Source organism: Chelonoidis abingdonii, chromosome 24 (genome assembly GCF_003597395.2).
Source record: "Chelonoidis abingdonii isolate Lonesome George chromosome 24, CheloAbing_2.0, whole genome shotgun sequence".
Taxonomy (NCBI): Eukaryota; Metazoa; Chordata; order Testudines; family Testudinidae; genus Chelonoidis; species Chelonoidis abingdonii.
In genome coordinates this window covers 207495-222272 of record NC_133792.1, presented here as the reverse complement: position 1 = coordinate 222272, position 14778 = coordinate 207495, and the positions used below count along the sequence as shown (strand labels likewise).

General features: G+C 43.3%; 1 protein-coding gene across 12 annotated transcripts in view; it reads left to right on the top strand.

Annotated features, from left to right (window-relative positions):
* The window catches only part of FKBP15 (FKBP prolyl isomerase family member 15), a 116490-nt gene that overhangs the window by 7478 nt on the left and 94234 nt on the right, over positions 1-14778 (top strand). For 6 of the 12 annotated variants that reach the window (XM_075060601.1, XM_075060599.1, XM_075060597.1 and 3 more), the window contains exon 2: positions 2800-2912. In XM_075060601.1, coding sequence (XP_074916702.1) covers positions 2800-2912 — 113 coding nt within the window. Of the gene's footprint in view, positions 1-2799; positions 2913-2997; positions 3216-14778 lie in introns of those variants that run through there. The other 6 variants (XM_075060602.1, XM_075060600.1, XM_075060596.1 and 3 more) reach the window with 2 other exon arrangements.

Below are 14778 nucleotides of genomic sequence, written 5' to 3'. Positions count from 1 at the left end.
AATTCTAATCTTAATGCTGGATGATACTTGGGCAGGAAAAAATATCTTTTTGCCTTCTCTGATGTAAAAAGTTATCAGGGCTGTAAATGTTATAGTTTGCCGGACTGTGCTCCTAAACACCCTTTTTTCCTATGTTTCTTAAACTGTCCGTCACAGTGCCAAAGTATGCATTAAATCATGAAGTTTCCTTGCTTTGATAGATTCTCCCCCCCCCCCCCCCCAAGGAGTAGGAAACAGACTTAAATTATGTAGGGCTTTCATTCATACAATTGAGATGTCAGATGTTAAACTGTAAATGAAATGTGCTGGAGGAGGAAAGCATTGCAAGCCTGGACCGCAGCAGCATTGTGGAAGAGAAGTACACCTCTACCCCGATAGAACGCGACCCGATACAACACGAATTTTGATATAACACGGTAAAGCAGTAGGGAGCCCCAAGCCCTTTAAAGTGCCACCTGAGCCCTGCTGCTTTACTGTGTTAGATCCGAATTCGTGTGGCGGCCCGGGCCCTTTAAATCACTGCGCGAGCCGTGCTGCCAGAGCTCCGGCAGTGATTTAAAGGGACTGGGGCTCCCAGCAGCGGCTGGAGTACCGGGCCCTTTAAATCACCGCCGGGGCTCTGGCAGCCAGGCTCAGGTGGTGACTTAAAGGGCCAGAGACTACAGCCGCTGCAGGGAGCCCTAGGCCCTTTAAATCCCCACCTGAGCCCTGCTGCCAGAGCTCCAGTGGTGATTTAAGGGACTGGGGCACCTCGCAGTAGCTGGAGCACGGGGCCCTTTAAATCTCCGTCGGGGAAGCTGGTCCAGTCCGGCACGGTGTACCGGCTCTTGCCAGTACACTGTACCATACCAAACCTGATATAATGCGGTCACAACCTATAAGGCAGTGAGACTTTTTTGGCTCCCGAGGACCGCTATATCGGGTAGAGGTATAGTAGTGAAACTGACTAGAGTAGTTCAGTTGTGAATCTTCAAAGTAAACCTGTAGTATGAAAGATGCAAAGTAAATTAGATCCACACTTTTCCACCCTTAGGTGGTGGTGGTGGTAATGCAGTCAAGAAAAAACAAGATTTTTAATATTAATTTATTCTAATTTTTAAAGAGTTATTTCTTGCACACTAGTTTTGTTTGGAAATAGGTGTACATTAACATCTGAAAATGAGGCTGTCGTCAAAGACTGAAAGCAGCTGTGTGTTAAATTCTTGATACAGTAATAAGTATGCTCTTACAATTTTTTTAGGGATGAACACTACGAATAATAGGGGTTGCTCACATTACATCATACTAATATTTACTTAACCATAAAAATAAAATCATATCCATTTGATAGTAAGCAGTCTTTAGCCATTAGCCAGTGAACTCATAGAACCATAGGATGCAAAGTCCTGCACATGGGAAGAAAGAATCTCATGCACCGCTACAGTCTGGAGACCAACTGGCTAAGCAGCTGTTCTGCAGAAAAGGACCTGGAGATTACAGTGGATGAGAAGCTGGATATGAGTCAGCAGTGTACCCTTGTTACCAAGAAGACCAATGGCATACTGGGCTGTATTAGTAGGAGCATAGCCAGCAGATCGAGGAAAGTGATTATTCCCCCTCTGTTCGGCACTGGTGAGGCCACACCTGGAGTATAGCATCCAGTTTTGGGGGGTCCCCACTACAGAAGGGATGTGAACAAATTGGAGCGAGTCCAGCGGAGAGCAATGAAAATAAGGGGGCTGGGGCACATGACTTACGAGGAGAGGGTGAGGGAACTGGGGTTATTTAATCTGCAGAAAAGACAAGTGAGGGGGGATTTGATAGCAACCTTCAACTACCTGAAGGGTGGCTCTAAAGAGGATGGAGCTCAGTGGTGGCAGATAACAGAACAAGGAGCAATGGTCTCAAGTTGGAATGAGGGAGTTCTAGATTGGATATCAGGAAAAACGATTTCACTAGCAGGGTGGTGAAGCACTGGAGTGGGTTCCCTAGGGAAGTGGTGGAATCTCCATCCTTAGAGGTTTTTAAGGCCCAGCTTGACAAAGCCCCAGCTGGGATGATTTAATTGGTGTTGGTCCTGCTTTGAGCAGGGGATTGGACTAGATGACCTTCTGAGATTTCTTCCAACCCTACTATTCTATGATTCATTTTGATTCTCTTTATCTAGATTGCTACTGTTTTGGGTTTATAGCACTCAAAGGGAATGCTCTTAATCTCTTCTTTGCTTTCTTAAAAAACTTGTGTTTAAAAAATGCTTTACATACTTGTCTATAAATGTCTGCAGTTGGGGGCCCTAGGGTATACCACTGTGCGTCCTTGCTAATATGGAGCAATTCAGTTTTGTTATTCTCTCAATCTTGAGTACTTATGGCAACTTAGAGACTAATATATAATCTTCCACTCTATACATGTGACAAAGTGGGTTTTAGCCCACAAAAACTTATGCCCAAATAAATTTGTTAGTCTCTAACATGCCACAAGTACTCCTTGTTCGTTTTGCGGATACAGACTAACACGGCTACCACTCTGAAATCAATCTTGAGTGTGTATTAGGTTTGGGGAAGCATAACAAAATGGATGTTCTCTATAATCCCCACTACAAATAGTAAAATGATTTGTGCATCTAAAACTCCAGCTTTTTCCAAATTTAGTGATCAGTTAGTCAGTACTGAGCTATTTTATTTCAATCCAACTGCGGGTCTCTAAAACAACAAATGACACTTTTATCTTGGTATAATTTAAAGTTAGCAACTTCCCTGTTCTTTAAAAATCAAGAAGGAACTGTCCCATAAACAAAATTAATGATTTCTTGTCTCTTAGCAGCGCCAGATTGGCCTCTCTCTTTGGATTGGATCAGACAGTATCAATCCATGGAAATGAATTCTTCCAATATACAGCACCAAAACAGCCTAAAAAAGGCCAAGCAGCAGCGAGTAAGTAACTGGTGTGATGAATGTGTGAATTTTAGCAGTTTTTATTATTCTGATGCATGCCTCAGTTTCCCTCTGGGCTTTGCAGCACTATGCACTGAGTGTGAAGAGAAGGGATGGGACAAAGTGTTAACAAATTGAACATGTGACAGGAAAATCTAGAATATACAGTGGAAACCCCAGTGCCTGGAACATTCACACTTTGCATCCAAGACCTCAGAGGAAGGAGCTTCACCATCTTACTCTACTCTCAGGGAAGCAGAGCAAAGGTCCTGAGCTGAAGGACAAAGCTGTTAGGCGGCTGTGGTAAGAGCTAAACTCACAGATACAGGGCTCTCATGTGAGGCTAAGACAAAGGAATAGAGACAGAAAGGAGGCAAAGATGCTTGTTACAGCAACGTGGCTCAAGAGTGCCTTAGAATTTGGTGTGTCTTAGCCTTTGCTTTTCTGTGTAGAGCTCAGGATTTTCAGATTCCTTATCCCAGGTGACTAACAAATTATTACATTGTTTTGAAAAGACTGCCTGATGTCGCTGCAAATATATACTGAGAGGCATTGCTCTGAGAAAAGGTACAGAACAAGTCTCCTATAGTTGTCTGTCTTGGCTTCCGGGAGCCCCTAAGAGGGATTGCAAGCACCCAGAGTCCCAGTTTTGGAGCTGTGGAGGCCATGGGCCTGCCCCTCTGGAACTGTGTGGAACTTTGGAGTCTGGCACACTAAAGGAGTCCCTCCCAAGGGATTGGTTACAGGCTGGGGCATAGATCAGACTCTCTGAACCCATGACAACTAGGTTACACACATGAACAGCAAACCCTCTAGGCATGTGTGTTGCTAGCTAGAAAAGAGAACTAAGGCCAAGACTAACAGCAAACTAACTTAGTCTTTTAATGAATAACCTACAGCACTAGACAGGGCCTTTTGTATTTTAAGATGCCTTTGAATTTGCCACGGACTCTTGCAATAAAATAGTGCTCAAATGTATAAGCTCTCACTTAAAGTTTCCAGTACTCAAGGTGCTAAAGAGAGTATTGAAAATATTAACTAAATATAAATAAATTAAAAAATCTCAGGTTGTCTTATAGTTTCAAGCTGTCTGCAAACTCAATCTGACAACTCTGAACTGCCCCAGTTGTCTCAATGGGCTGGTAACTATGAAACTTAGGGCATGTCTACCCTTACTTCTGGAGTGATCGATCCAGCAGGGTTTGATTTATCGCATCTAGTGAAGACTCAATAAATCAACTGCTGAGCCCTCTCCTGTCAACTCCAGGAGCGAGAAGCGTAGGTGGAGTCGACGAGAGGGCATCAGCAGTCGACCTACTGCAGTGAAGAAGTAGATCTAAGTACATAGACTTCAGCTATGTTATTCACGTAGCTGAAGTTGCATAACTTAGTTTGATTTTCCTACCTCCTTCCCCCGACCATGCCTAAGATGGCAATTCAAATTTCAGTGTTAACTCTTTCACTGTTGAGCAGTTCACCAGAAACATCCAGCTAAGGCTTGAATCTTGAAATGCCAGACTATTTTCTGTTTTCTCAGGCCTGGTCTACTCTACGAGTTTTTATCGAATTTAGCAGCGTTAAACCGAATTAACCGTGCACCCGTCCACACGACGAAGTCCTTTATATCAATATAAAGGGCTCTTAATACCGATAGCTGTACTCCTCCCTGACGAGGGGAGTAGCGCGTATTGCCATTTTGGATTAGGGTTAGTGTGGCTGCAATTTGACAGTATTGGCCTCTGGGAACCATCCCACTGTACACCATTGTGACCGCTCTGGACAGCAATCTGGGGTCAGATGCACTGGCCAGGTAGACAGGAAAAGCCCTGTGAACTTTTGAATTTAATTTCCTGTTTGCCCAGCGTGGAGCACCGATCAGCACAGGTGACCATGCATTCCCAGAATCGAAAAAGAGCTCCAGCATGGACCTTACGGGAGATACTGAATCTGATCTCTGTATGGGGAGATGAATCTGTTCAATCAGAACTCCGTTCCAAAAGACGAAATGCCAAAGCATTTGAAGAAATCTCTAAGGCTATGATAGACAGAGGCCATAGCAAGGACTCAACACAGTGCTGCATGACAAGTGTAATGGAAAGCCAAAGAATCAAATGGATGCTCACAGAGGGAGGAGAGGGGGGGACTGAGGACTCGAGGTATCCCACAGTCTCCAAAAACTATTTGCATTCTTGGCTGAGCTCCCAATGCCTGAAGGGTCAAAAACATTGTCGTGGCTGGTTCAGGGTATATGTCATCAATCCACTCCCACCTCGTGAAAGAAAAGGGAAAAAAAATCGTTTGTTGCCTTTTTTTCAATGTCACCACATGTCTACTGGATGCTGCTGGCAGACACGGTGCTGCAGCGCTACACAGCAGCATCCCCTTGCCTTGCCTTGTGGATGGCAGACGGTACCATAGGACTGGTATCCGTCGTCATCATCCCGTGAGTGCTCCAGGCTGACCTTGGTGTGGTCGGCCGGGGGCGCCTGGGCAAAAATGGGAATAACTCCTGGTCATTCCCTTCTTTAAGCTTTATCTCCTGAAGATTCAGTCCTGCCTGGAATATCATAGCAGCTCGAGGCTGCCTCCCCGCCAGTTTTAGCTCAATAAAATTAGTGTTGTTTCTTATTCATGCATTCTTTATTACTTCATCACACAAATGAGGGGATAACTGCCACGGTAGCCCAGGAGGGGTGTGGGAGGAGGGAAGCAACAGATGGGGTTGTGGCAGGGGCACCCCCTAGAATGGCATGCAGGTCATCATTTCTGCAGGATGTCTGGGGCTCTGACCTGGAGTGGCTGTTTGCCTCTCTGGTTCTTTAGTAGACTTGCCTGATATTCTAGGCAGGACTGACTCTACCTTTAGACAAAACGTAAAGAAGGGAATGGGGGAGGAATAGCTCAGTGGTTTGAGCATTGGCCTGCTGAAGCCAGGGTTGAGAGTTCAATCCTTGAGTCCATTTAGGGAACTGGAGTAAAAATCTGTTTGGGGATTGGCCCTGCTTTGAGCAGGGGGTTGGACTAGATGACCTTCTGAGGTCCCTTCCAACCCTCATCATCTATGATTCTATGACCTGGGGAGTCATTCCCATTTTTGTCCATGTGCCCCTGGCTGACCTCACCAAGGCCAGCCAGGAGCACCCATGACAGCAGCAGACAGTACAATATGAGTGGGTAACTGTCATTGCCAACTTGCAAAGCAGCAGATGGTACAATATGACTGGTAACAGTCTCTGATAACTTGCAAAGGCAAGGGGATACTGCTGTGTAGCACTGCACTACCACGTCTGTCAGCAGCATCCAGCAGACATATGGTGACAGTGAAAAAAGGCTGAATGGGCTCCATGGTTGCCGTGCTATGGCGTCTGCCAGGGCAATCCAGGGAAAAGAGCGTGAAATGATTGTCTGCCATTTCTTTCACGGAGGGAGGATTAACTGACGACATTTACCCAGAATCACCCATGACACTGCTCTTGCCCCATCATGCATTGTGATCTCAACCCTGAATTCCAGTGGGCGGGGGAGACTGTGGGAACTATGGGATAGCTACCCACAGTGCAACGCTCCAGAAATCAACGCTAGCCTTGGTACGTGGATGTGTACCGCCGAATTAATGTGCTTAGTGTGGCCGCGTGCACTCAACTCTATACAGTCTGTTTCCAAATACCAGTTTCTGTAAAATCGGAAAAATCCCATAGTGTAGACATACCCTCAGTTACCAACTGCCAAAACTTCAACACCTTCTCTTGACAACTTTGCATGGTTCTGAACTGTCAATACATAAATCTGCTTGATGCAGATTGAGGCCTAGGCCAGAGAACAGTGTCTTCAAGTTGCCTAATGCCAATAATTGCTGCTGTCAGCTGATATGTAATGAGCTGCTTCAAGATGGCCCAAATCTGTGTTTCAATGGCTCTTTGCAGCCCTCTAACTTTGTCGCATTTTCCATTATAAACTCTTAAGATGTCTATAATTCTGCTTAGCTTGCTGTTGGGAAATCCTCTTCTTGGTAGCAAATGTGGATAGCTTTGTTTCCATTAGTTTATCTGTATTGGTTGGGTAGCTTCTAGTAAAAACATAAGGTGTTTTTAGGCATTAAAAATGCCTGAAATAGCTGAATTATTAAAAGATGCCCATATTTTACTATGTATGTGTCTTTGCACTGGCCATGCTGAAGGTCATGTTTGTTCTTCTAACTAGGCTGGGTATTAAAGTGAGCTCTGCTTTTTGAGGTCCAGAAAACCCTGTCTTGTTATATTTCAATATCCTGCCTGATCAGCTAAATCATGTAGAGCATCAGGGTGTGCAGGCACATCAAGTTAGTGTCCTGTCTGCCAGGAATATGAGGTTCTAATTTTCCTTATCAGGGAGCAGCAGGCCTATTTATGTAAAGGTGCATGTTCTTGTTTTAAATCACTTCAATTTTTGATGGGACCAAAATGTGTATACTAAGGGCCAGATAGTTAAATGTATCTAATGCCTATTGACATCAGTGGGAGTTAAGCACTGTGATAGTTGGGTCTACAAATTTATTCTAATTGTGAATTTAATTGTAAAAAGTCGTTCATAAGATGTCACAATAACCTGCAAGAACAAATGTTGATGGGAAAAGTTGCGAAAGGGAGACTTGGAGACTTTTAAGGTCAGAAGGGACCATTAGGATCGTCTGGTCTGACCTCCTGCACAGCACAGGCCACAGAATCTCACCCACCTACTCCTGTAACAAACCCGTAACCTATGTCTGAATTACGGAAGTCCTCAAATCATGGTTTAAAGACTTCCAGGTGCAGAGAATTCTCCAGCAAGTGACTCCTATGCTGTAGAGGAAGGTGACAAGCATCTAGGGCCTCTGCCAATCTGCCCTGGAGGAAAATTCCAAATATGGTGATCAGCTAAACCCAGAGCATGTGGGCAAGACTCTCCAGCCAGACACCCAGGAAAGAATTCTCTGTAGTAACTCAGATCCCACCCCATCTAACATCCCATCACAGGCCATTGGGCATACTTACTGCTAATAGTCAAAGATCAATTAATTGCCAAAATTAGGCTGTCCCATCATACTGTCCCCTCCATAAACTTATCAAGCTTAGTCTTGAATATGTCTTTTGCCCCTCATGTTTCCCTTGGAAGGCTGTTCCAGAACTTCACTCCTCTGGTGGTTAGAAACCTTTGTCTAATTTCAAGTATAAACTTTTGGATGGCCAGTTTATATCCATTTGTTCTTGTGTCCACATTGGTACTGAGCTTAAGTAATTCCTCTCCCTCCTTAGTATATATCCCTCTGATATATTTATAGAGAGCAATCATATCTCCCCTTAGCCTTCTTTTGGTTAGGCTAAACAAGCCAAGCTCTTTGAGTTTCATAAAACAGGTTTTCCATTCCTCGGGTCATCCTAGTAGCCCTTCTCTGTACCTGTTCCAGTTTGAATTCATTCTCTCTGTAAAACATGGAAGACCAGAAGCGCATAGACTTCCACGATGAGGTTCTCACCACACCTTGTATACATGTAAACACCTCCTTAATCTCTATAATAATAGCCTCATCTCCGATAACATCCCACGATCCATCTATAGACTTTTTTCACAGCCGTATCACATTGGTGGCCATAGTCCTCTTTGTTCAAATACTCTTGAGGTGTTTCTCCTCAGAATCTGTGACTTCCAAGCTGATGCGTCCCCACTATATACCTAAAAGTGCTTATTTAATCCTACATGCATGACCTGGCAACTTTTCAACTATTAAATTCAATCTATTCCTAGTTACTCGGCAGTTTTACGGTCAGCCAGAGCTCTGTATGAAGTCTGGGTCCTTCAGCTCTGTATTGACAATACCTTCCAGCTTGTTATCCTGCAGACGTTTATTGAGTCGCATCATTTCATCTGTTTTTCTATGCCAAACGGTTATGTAATATAACATGGGTTAAATATATACTTGCGAAACCGATCCCGAGGATATCCCTAGGTTATAACCTCTCCTCCTGCCTGACCAGTCTCACCGTTCCCTATGAGCTGTGTATGGTCTCCCTCTTTTCAGTCCTGATCCTACTTTAGTTTTCATTATGTGATCCCCGTCTTTCCAATGTATACTATATTATATTTTTTTTTTTTCTTTTTTCCCTGTGGAATCGTTGTTCACTTATTTCCCTTACTGTAATATGATGGGTATTGACTTATTATGATCTGACTTGCATTGTTCTTGTTTCTAAAAATGTGTTATCTCTTTCTTTCATAAGTGAGATCTAATGTTGGTTGTGCAGCATCTGCTACTTTTTGTAAACCATGTTTGTTATTTTTTTCCCAATTACCTATTGGACCTTTAATTTCCTTAGCACTTTCCTTCAGAACTTTTTCCAAGACCTGTCATATAGCTACAGATGTCATTTACTAATTCATGGTCCTGTATGTACCTGGATCACTTTTTTTTTTTTCTCTTTCTAATATAATGGATCTTTTTTAGCAATTTTCAAGTCATACTGTTCAACCGCTGAGTTTACAGATTCATTAAAAATTCTTGCTAATGGGCTTGCAATTTCATGTGCCAGTTCCTTTAATATTCTTGGATGCAGATTATCTGGGCCCTTCCGATTTAGTCTCATTAAACTGTTCGAGTTTGGCTTCTTACTCAGATGTGGTAATATCTACCTCCATATCCTCATTCCCATTTGTCATCCTGTCATTATTCCTAAACTCATCATTAGCCTCATTAAAGACTGAGGCAAAGTATTTGTTTAGATATTGGGCCATGTCTTGATTATCCTTAACCTCCACTCCATCCTCAGTGTTTAGCAGTCCCAGTTTTTCTTTCTTTGTTTTCTTCTTATTTATATGGCTATAGAACCTTTTACTACTTGTTTTAATTTCCTTTGCAAGATCCAACTCTACATGGCTTTTAGCCTTTCTCACTTTACCCTACATTATCTGACCTCAATAAGGTAGCTTTCCTTGCTGATCCCTCCCGTCTTCCATTCCTTGTAGGCTTTCTGCTTTTCCTTAATCACCTCTCTGAGATGCTTGCTCATCCAGCTTGGTCTACAACTGTTGTCTATGAATTTTTTTCCTTTTTCTTGGGATGTAGGCTTCTGATCATTTCTGCAACTTTGACTTGAAGTAATTCCAGCCTCGTCTGCCTTTAGATCCACAAATTCTTCAGTCCAATCCACTTCCCTAACTAATTTTCTTAATTTTTTAAAGTTAGTCCTTTTGAAATCAAAAACCTTAGTCACAGATCTATTTTTGTTTTATCCTTTCTTTCAGTTTGAACTGAAGTAGCTCGTGATCGCTTGAACCAAGGTTGTCCCCTACAAGTATTTCTTCTAATGGTCCTCACTGCTCACCAAAACCAAATCTAAAATGTCATCCCCTCTTGTTGATTCAGCAACTATTTGGTGAAGAAATCCATCAGCTATCGCATCTAGGAAAATCTGAGCCCTATTATTATTATTAGCACTTGTCCTCCATCTATATCTGGGAAATTAAAGTCTCCCATGATCACACAATTCCCATTAGTATTTACGTCATTAAAAAAATTGAAACGGTCTCTATCCATATCCAGATCAGATCCTGGTGGTCAACAATGCTTGGGGTGTACTATCCCAGGGGAGGCTCTAGTAGCTTTCTTCCCCAATGTCATTTTTGCCCAGACAGACTCTCTTATCCATTCCATCCCTTCTTATTTTTTTAGTCTACTGCATCATTGCTATACAATGCTACTCCACCACCTTTACCTTTTATTTCTGTCTTTCCTAAACAGCACATAGCCTTCAATACCTGTACTCTAGTCATGACTACTGTTCTACCATGTTTCTGTTATCTCTACAATATCTGGTTTCACTTCCTGCACCAGTAGCGCTAGTTTTTTGTTACTTAGGTTCCTCGCATTGGTGTACAAACATCTTAATTTTTGCTGTTTGGCCTCACTCACATTCTTTACCCGATTAGGCACAGACATTCTACCTCCAGTATTACCTATTAAACTAGTATCTACAGTACCCTTCCTCCTTTTGTCCATTCTCCTACCCGCGGCTGTACTCTTTCTTTCTTTGTTTTCTTCTCTCTGTGTTAAAATCCAGCATGGCGATTACCTGAACATCTCCCCCAAATTCCTAGTTTAAAGGTCTCCTACTCAGTTGCGCCAGCCCCCATCCTAGAAGTCTATTTCCCTCCCTACTCAGGTTAAGTCCATCCTGAGAGAACAATCCTCTGTCCATGAATGCCTCCCAGTGGCCAGACATTCCAAAGCCCTCCTTATAGCACCACTGCCTGAGCCATTTGTTAATCATCATCATCTTGTCACACTTTTGTTGCCCTTCTCCAGGAACAGGTAGAATCCCACTCAAGATCACCTTAGGCTCAGTTTCCTTAAACATCTTCTGCAACCTGGCATAGTCTCCCTTGATACGTCTAGATTCTTGCTAGAACATATCAATTTGTTCCCACATGAAGGACAGTCAGTGGATTCTTTTCGCTCCTGTTAAGATCCTCTTCAGCCTCAGATTCATATCCCATGTCTTAGCACCCAGCAGACAGCACACCCTTCTGTTCTCTGGATCTGCTGTTGTTACAGGCCTGTCAGTTTTTCCCAGTAAGGAGTCCCCAGTCATGTAGACCTGCCTTTTCCTGGAGATGGTGCGATTCTCCGGTCTATCCCCTGTTTCCTCTGGCTGCAAGTCCTCTCAATTCCTATTTTCCCTTGCAATCCTCTGCAACCCATCCTGTATCCTCCTGGGGCTCATATTTGTTGTTATCATCTCCATTGACTCTTCCCCTTTTCCTACAGGACTAGCCGCTCTTCTCTTCTTCCTTGCCGTCCCACCTTCAGTGACCATCTGCTGTACCCCTTCTTCGTTTTCCAACTCTGCAAACCTGCTCCTGAGCTCTCTTTCTCCTTCACTAGCCCATCTTTCCCTCTGCCTAGTTCTCTTAGTCACATGCTTCCACTGTCCATTTTCTTCGCCCAGCAGTCTCCCCTCAGAGTTCTTTGGTCCTGCTTCCATCTGCAAGTATGAGCTTTTCTCTTCAGACTCCTCATGTCTTTGCTCCATCATCTACTTGAACCGCCTTCTAAACTCAACCAGAGTTTCCACTTACATCTCCAGTCCTCAGATCTTTTCTTCCATCAGCTCTATCAGGTGGCACTTCTTGCAGATGAAACTCTTTTCAGGTACCCCCTCCAAGATCATATACATACTGCAAATTCTACATCCAGTCATCTTCATTGTGTTCTCCACTGCTTGGGTCGTTACCCCTGCTTCCTCTGTATCTGTCATAGCCTTCCCACCTAAGTCCTGTTAGTCGGGGAAACACAAACCAAACCAAAACACCACCACCCGCAGCAAAACAAACCTGCAACAAGCACCACAACACTACCAGAATACCACACACTCCCTTCACTAGCCTATCTGTTCCTCTGCCTTGTTCTCCTAGTCCCCCCTCCCCCCCCAACTCCCCTTGCAAACTCCCTCACAAACTCCCTTGTTTACAGTTCTGTTTGCTGGCTCCTGTGCCACTGCAACTGTCTGAATTAGTCCAAAGAAGAAGTTCTACTGTGTTAAGATCGTGCTAGGTAAGTAGACAAGAAAAGTGTGGAACCATAAATTAGTGAGCTGAAATTGGTGTGATGGAAACTAGGCCCAATTGGTGGATAAAATAATAAAAGGATGAGCTGTTCCACCCATCACTCCCTTTCTGGTTCCATAAAGAGACTTTGGGGAGAAAAGTTGGCTCTTGCAGCAAGCTTCACCCTCATGGCTGCCAACTGATCCTGGAAGTTGTCCTGACTACACTGGGCCAAAGGAGAGAGGGAGCCAGATGGCATTGCAATCTCCACATGCTGACATCCAAAAACCCATGGGATGTGAGAGAGACTTCCTCCCCGGCCCACTACTCCCCTTATTTCTTGTCTTTCCTATCCCTCTGCTTTTTTTCTTCTGTCTAATGAGTCTGGTTTAGCCAGCTATGACTGAATACTTTGTGACACTTCTGTTAGCTTGTGACCAGAGAGGGAATGAAAGGCAGTGCTCTAAACAGCCCAGTGCTGGTACAAGTTTATCAAGTCTCTGAGTAGCTCATCAGACCATGTGGCTGACCTGAACAGTAACTCCTCACTTAAAGTCGTCCTGGTTAATGCTGTTTTGTTGTTACATTGCTGATCAATTAGAGAACATGCTCGTTTAAAGTTGTGCAATGCTCCCTTATAACATCCTTGGGCAGCCACCTGCTTTGTCCACTGCTTGCAGGAAGAGCAGCCAGTTAGAGCTAGCTGGTGGGGGCTTGGAACCAGGGTGGACTGGCAGTCCCTCCATCAGCTCCCCGTTCCTCTAAGTTCCCTGTGAGGCAGGCACCCAGCAGGCTAGCAATTGCCAGCAGTTCAGCTGTCCTTAAAGGGGCAATGCGCATCTCTCTCTCTCTGTCTCTCATGATGTCTCCCCTCCCTCCATTTGTGCTGCCTTGTAGATTGTGAGGCTACATTAACAACAAGTTGATCCTTGAAGGCTCAGCTGATGGCTAGTTCATCATTGAGCAGTAAGGCATTGCCTGGGAAATATCCCATCCTCTGACTTCACCACCTCACCAAGCTTCAGAATCATCATTGCTGTGTACCAGTATTAAATTGTCTGTTTAAAATGGGGTGTGTGTGTGTGTGTGTGTGTGTGTGTGTGTACTAGTCTTTTGTCTAGTGAAAAAATTTTTTCCCTGGAACCTAACCCCATCTATTTACATTAATTCTTATGGGGAAATTGGATTCACTTAACATCATTTTGCTTTAAGTTACATTTTTTTTTTTTTTAGGAACATAACTACAACGTTAAGTGAGGAGTTACTGTATTTCTCCAGCTTTGAGGCTGCAAGTGAGAGTCCTCACCAGAGACAGAAGCTTTATTTTCTCTTTTGCTATTCTTTTCTTTCCCCTCCTGTGTATAGTTTTTTCTTTTTAGGAAATTGAATTGACCTTAAGAACAACAACTCCAGTCCATCTCAACTAACTTCTCTTTTCCTCCAAAGGACAGTCACTCCATCTTTTAATTCCAGCTAGCAGGGTGTTTCCCTTTAGCTGGAGAGAGATTTTTAGAAGGAAAAGGGAACAAGGGATGTTGTTAAAATGAAAGCCTTACTTAGTACTTTTCAAATGCTTCAAGTTTTTCCTTTTCTGTATCTTTAAAATCCTTTTAACCTCTTATTGTTTTTGCCTACTAAGCAGGCTGAGGTCTCTGTAAACCAAACCTTGAACCTTGTTTAATGTTGGCCTGTGATTGCCTTATAATAACACCTTTAGCCCACATATATTCCATCTTAATTAATACAACAGCACCTAAATAACTTCAGGAATGTTTTGTGTTAAGTCCCTTCAAGTAACACAACAAAACTTACACCACATCAGGTTATGCATCTGGCATTCCTAATTTCTTGAAAATATTGTTCCTTCTACAGTACATGTAAGATGGCAGTGAGGTATTTGCCATCAATATTCATTTTATGATGCACAATGCTTGTATGATTTTTCAATATGTGTGCTGGCAAGCAGTTTTTCAAATTATACAGTACATTAGTCTGTACTTCACTGTACAGTATGAATAATAAAACAACTGCTCAGAGTGTGTAAAAATGCAAAGTAAAGGATTCGGTTGCTGCTGTTGGGAACTATCACTGTTGTGGTTGGAACAGACCACAGATCTCTTGAGACGTCAGTAGGCATATTTTCCCTTTTAATCAGTACATAGCATTTCTCTAGTATTTCCCCCCAAGCTCTTCACAAAAACGTGAACAAATTTTACCTTCATCTTACCACTGAGTAAGTGAGAATTCAGCATAGAACAGGGTCCCTTGTCTTGGGGTTGTCTGTATGGAGACCTACTGTATGATAAGTTGC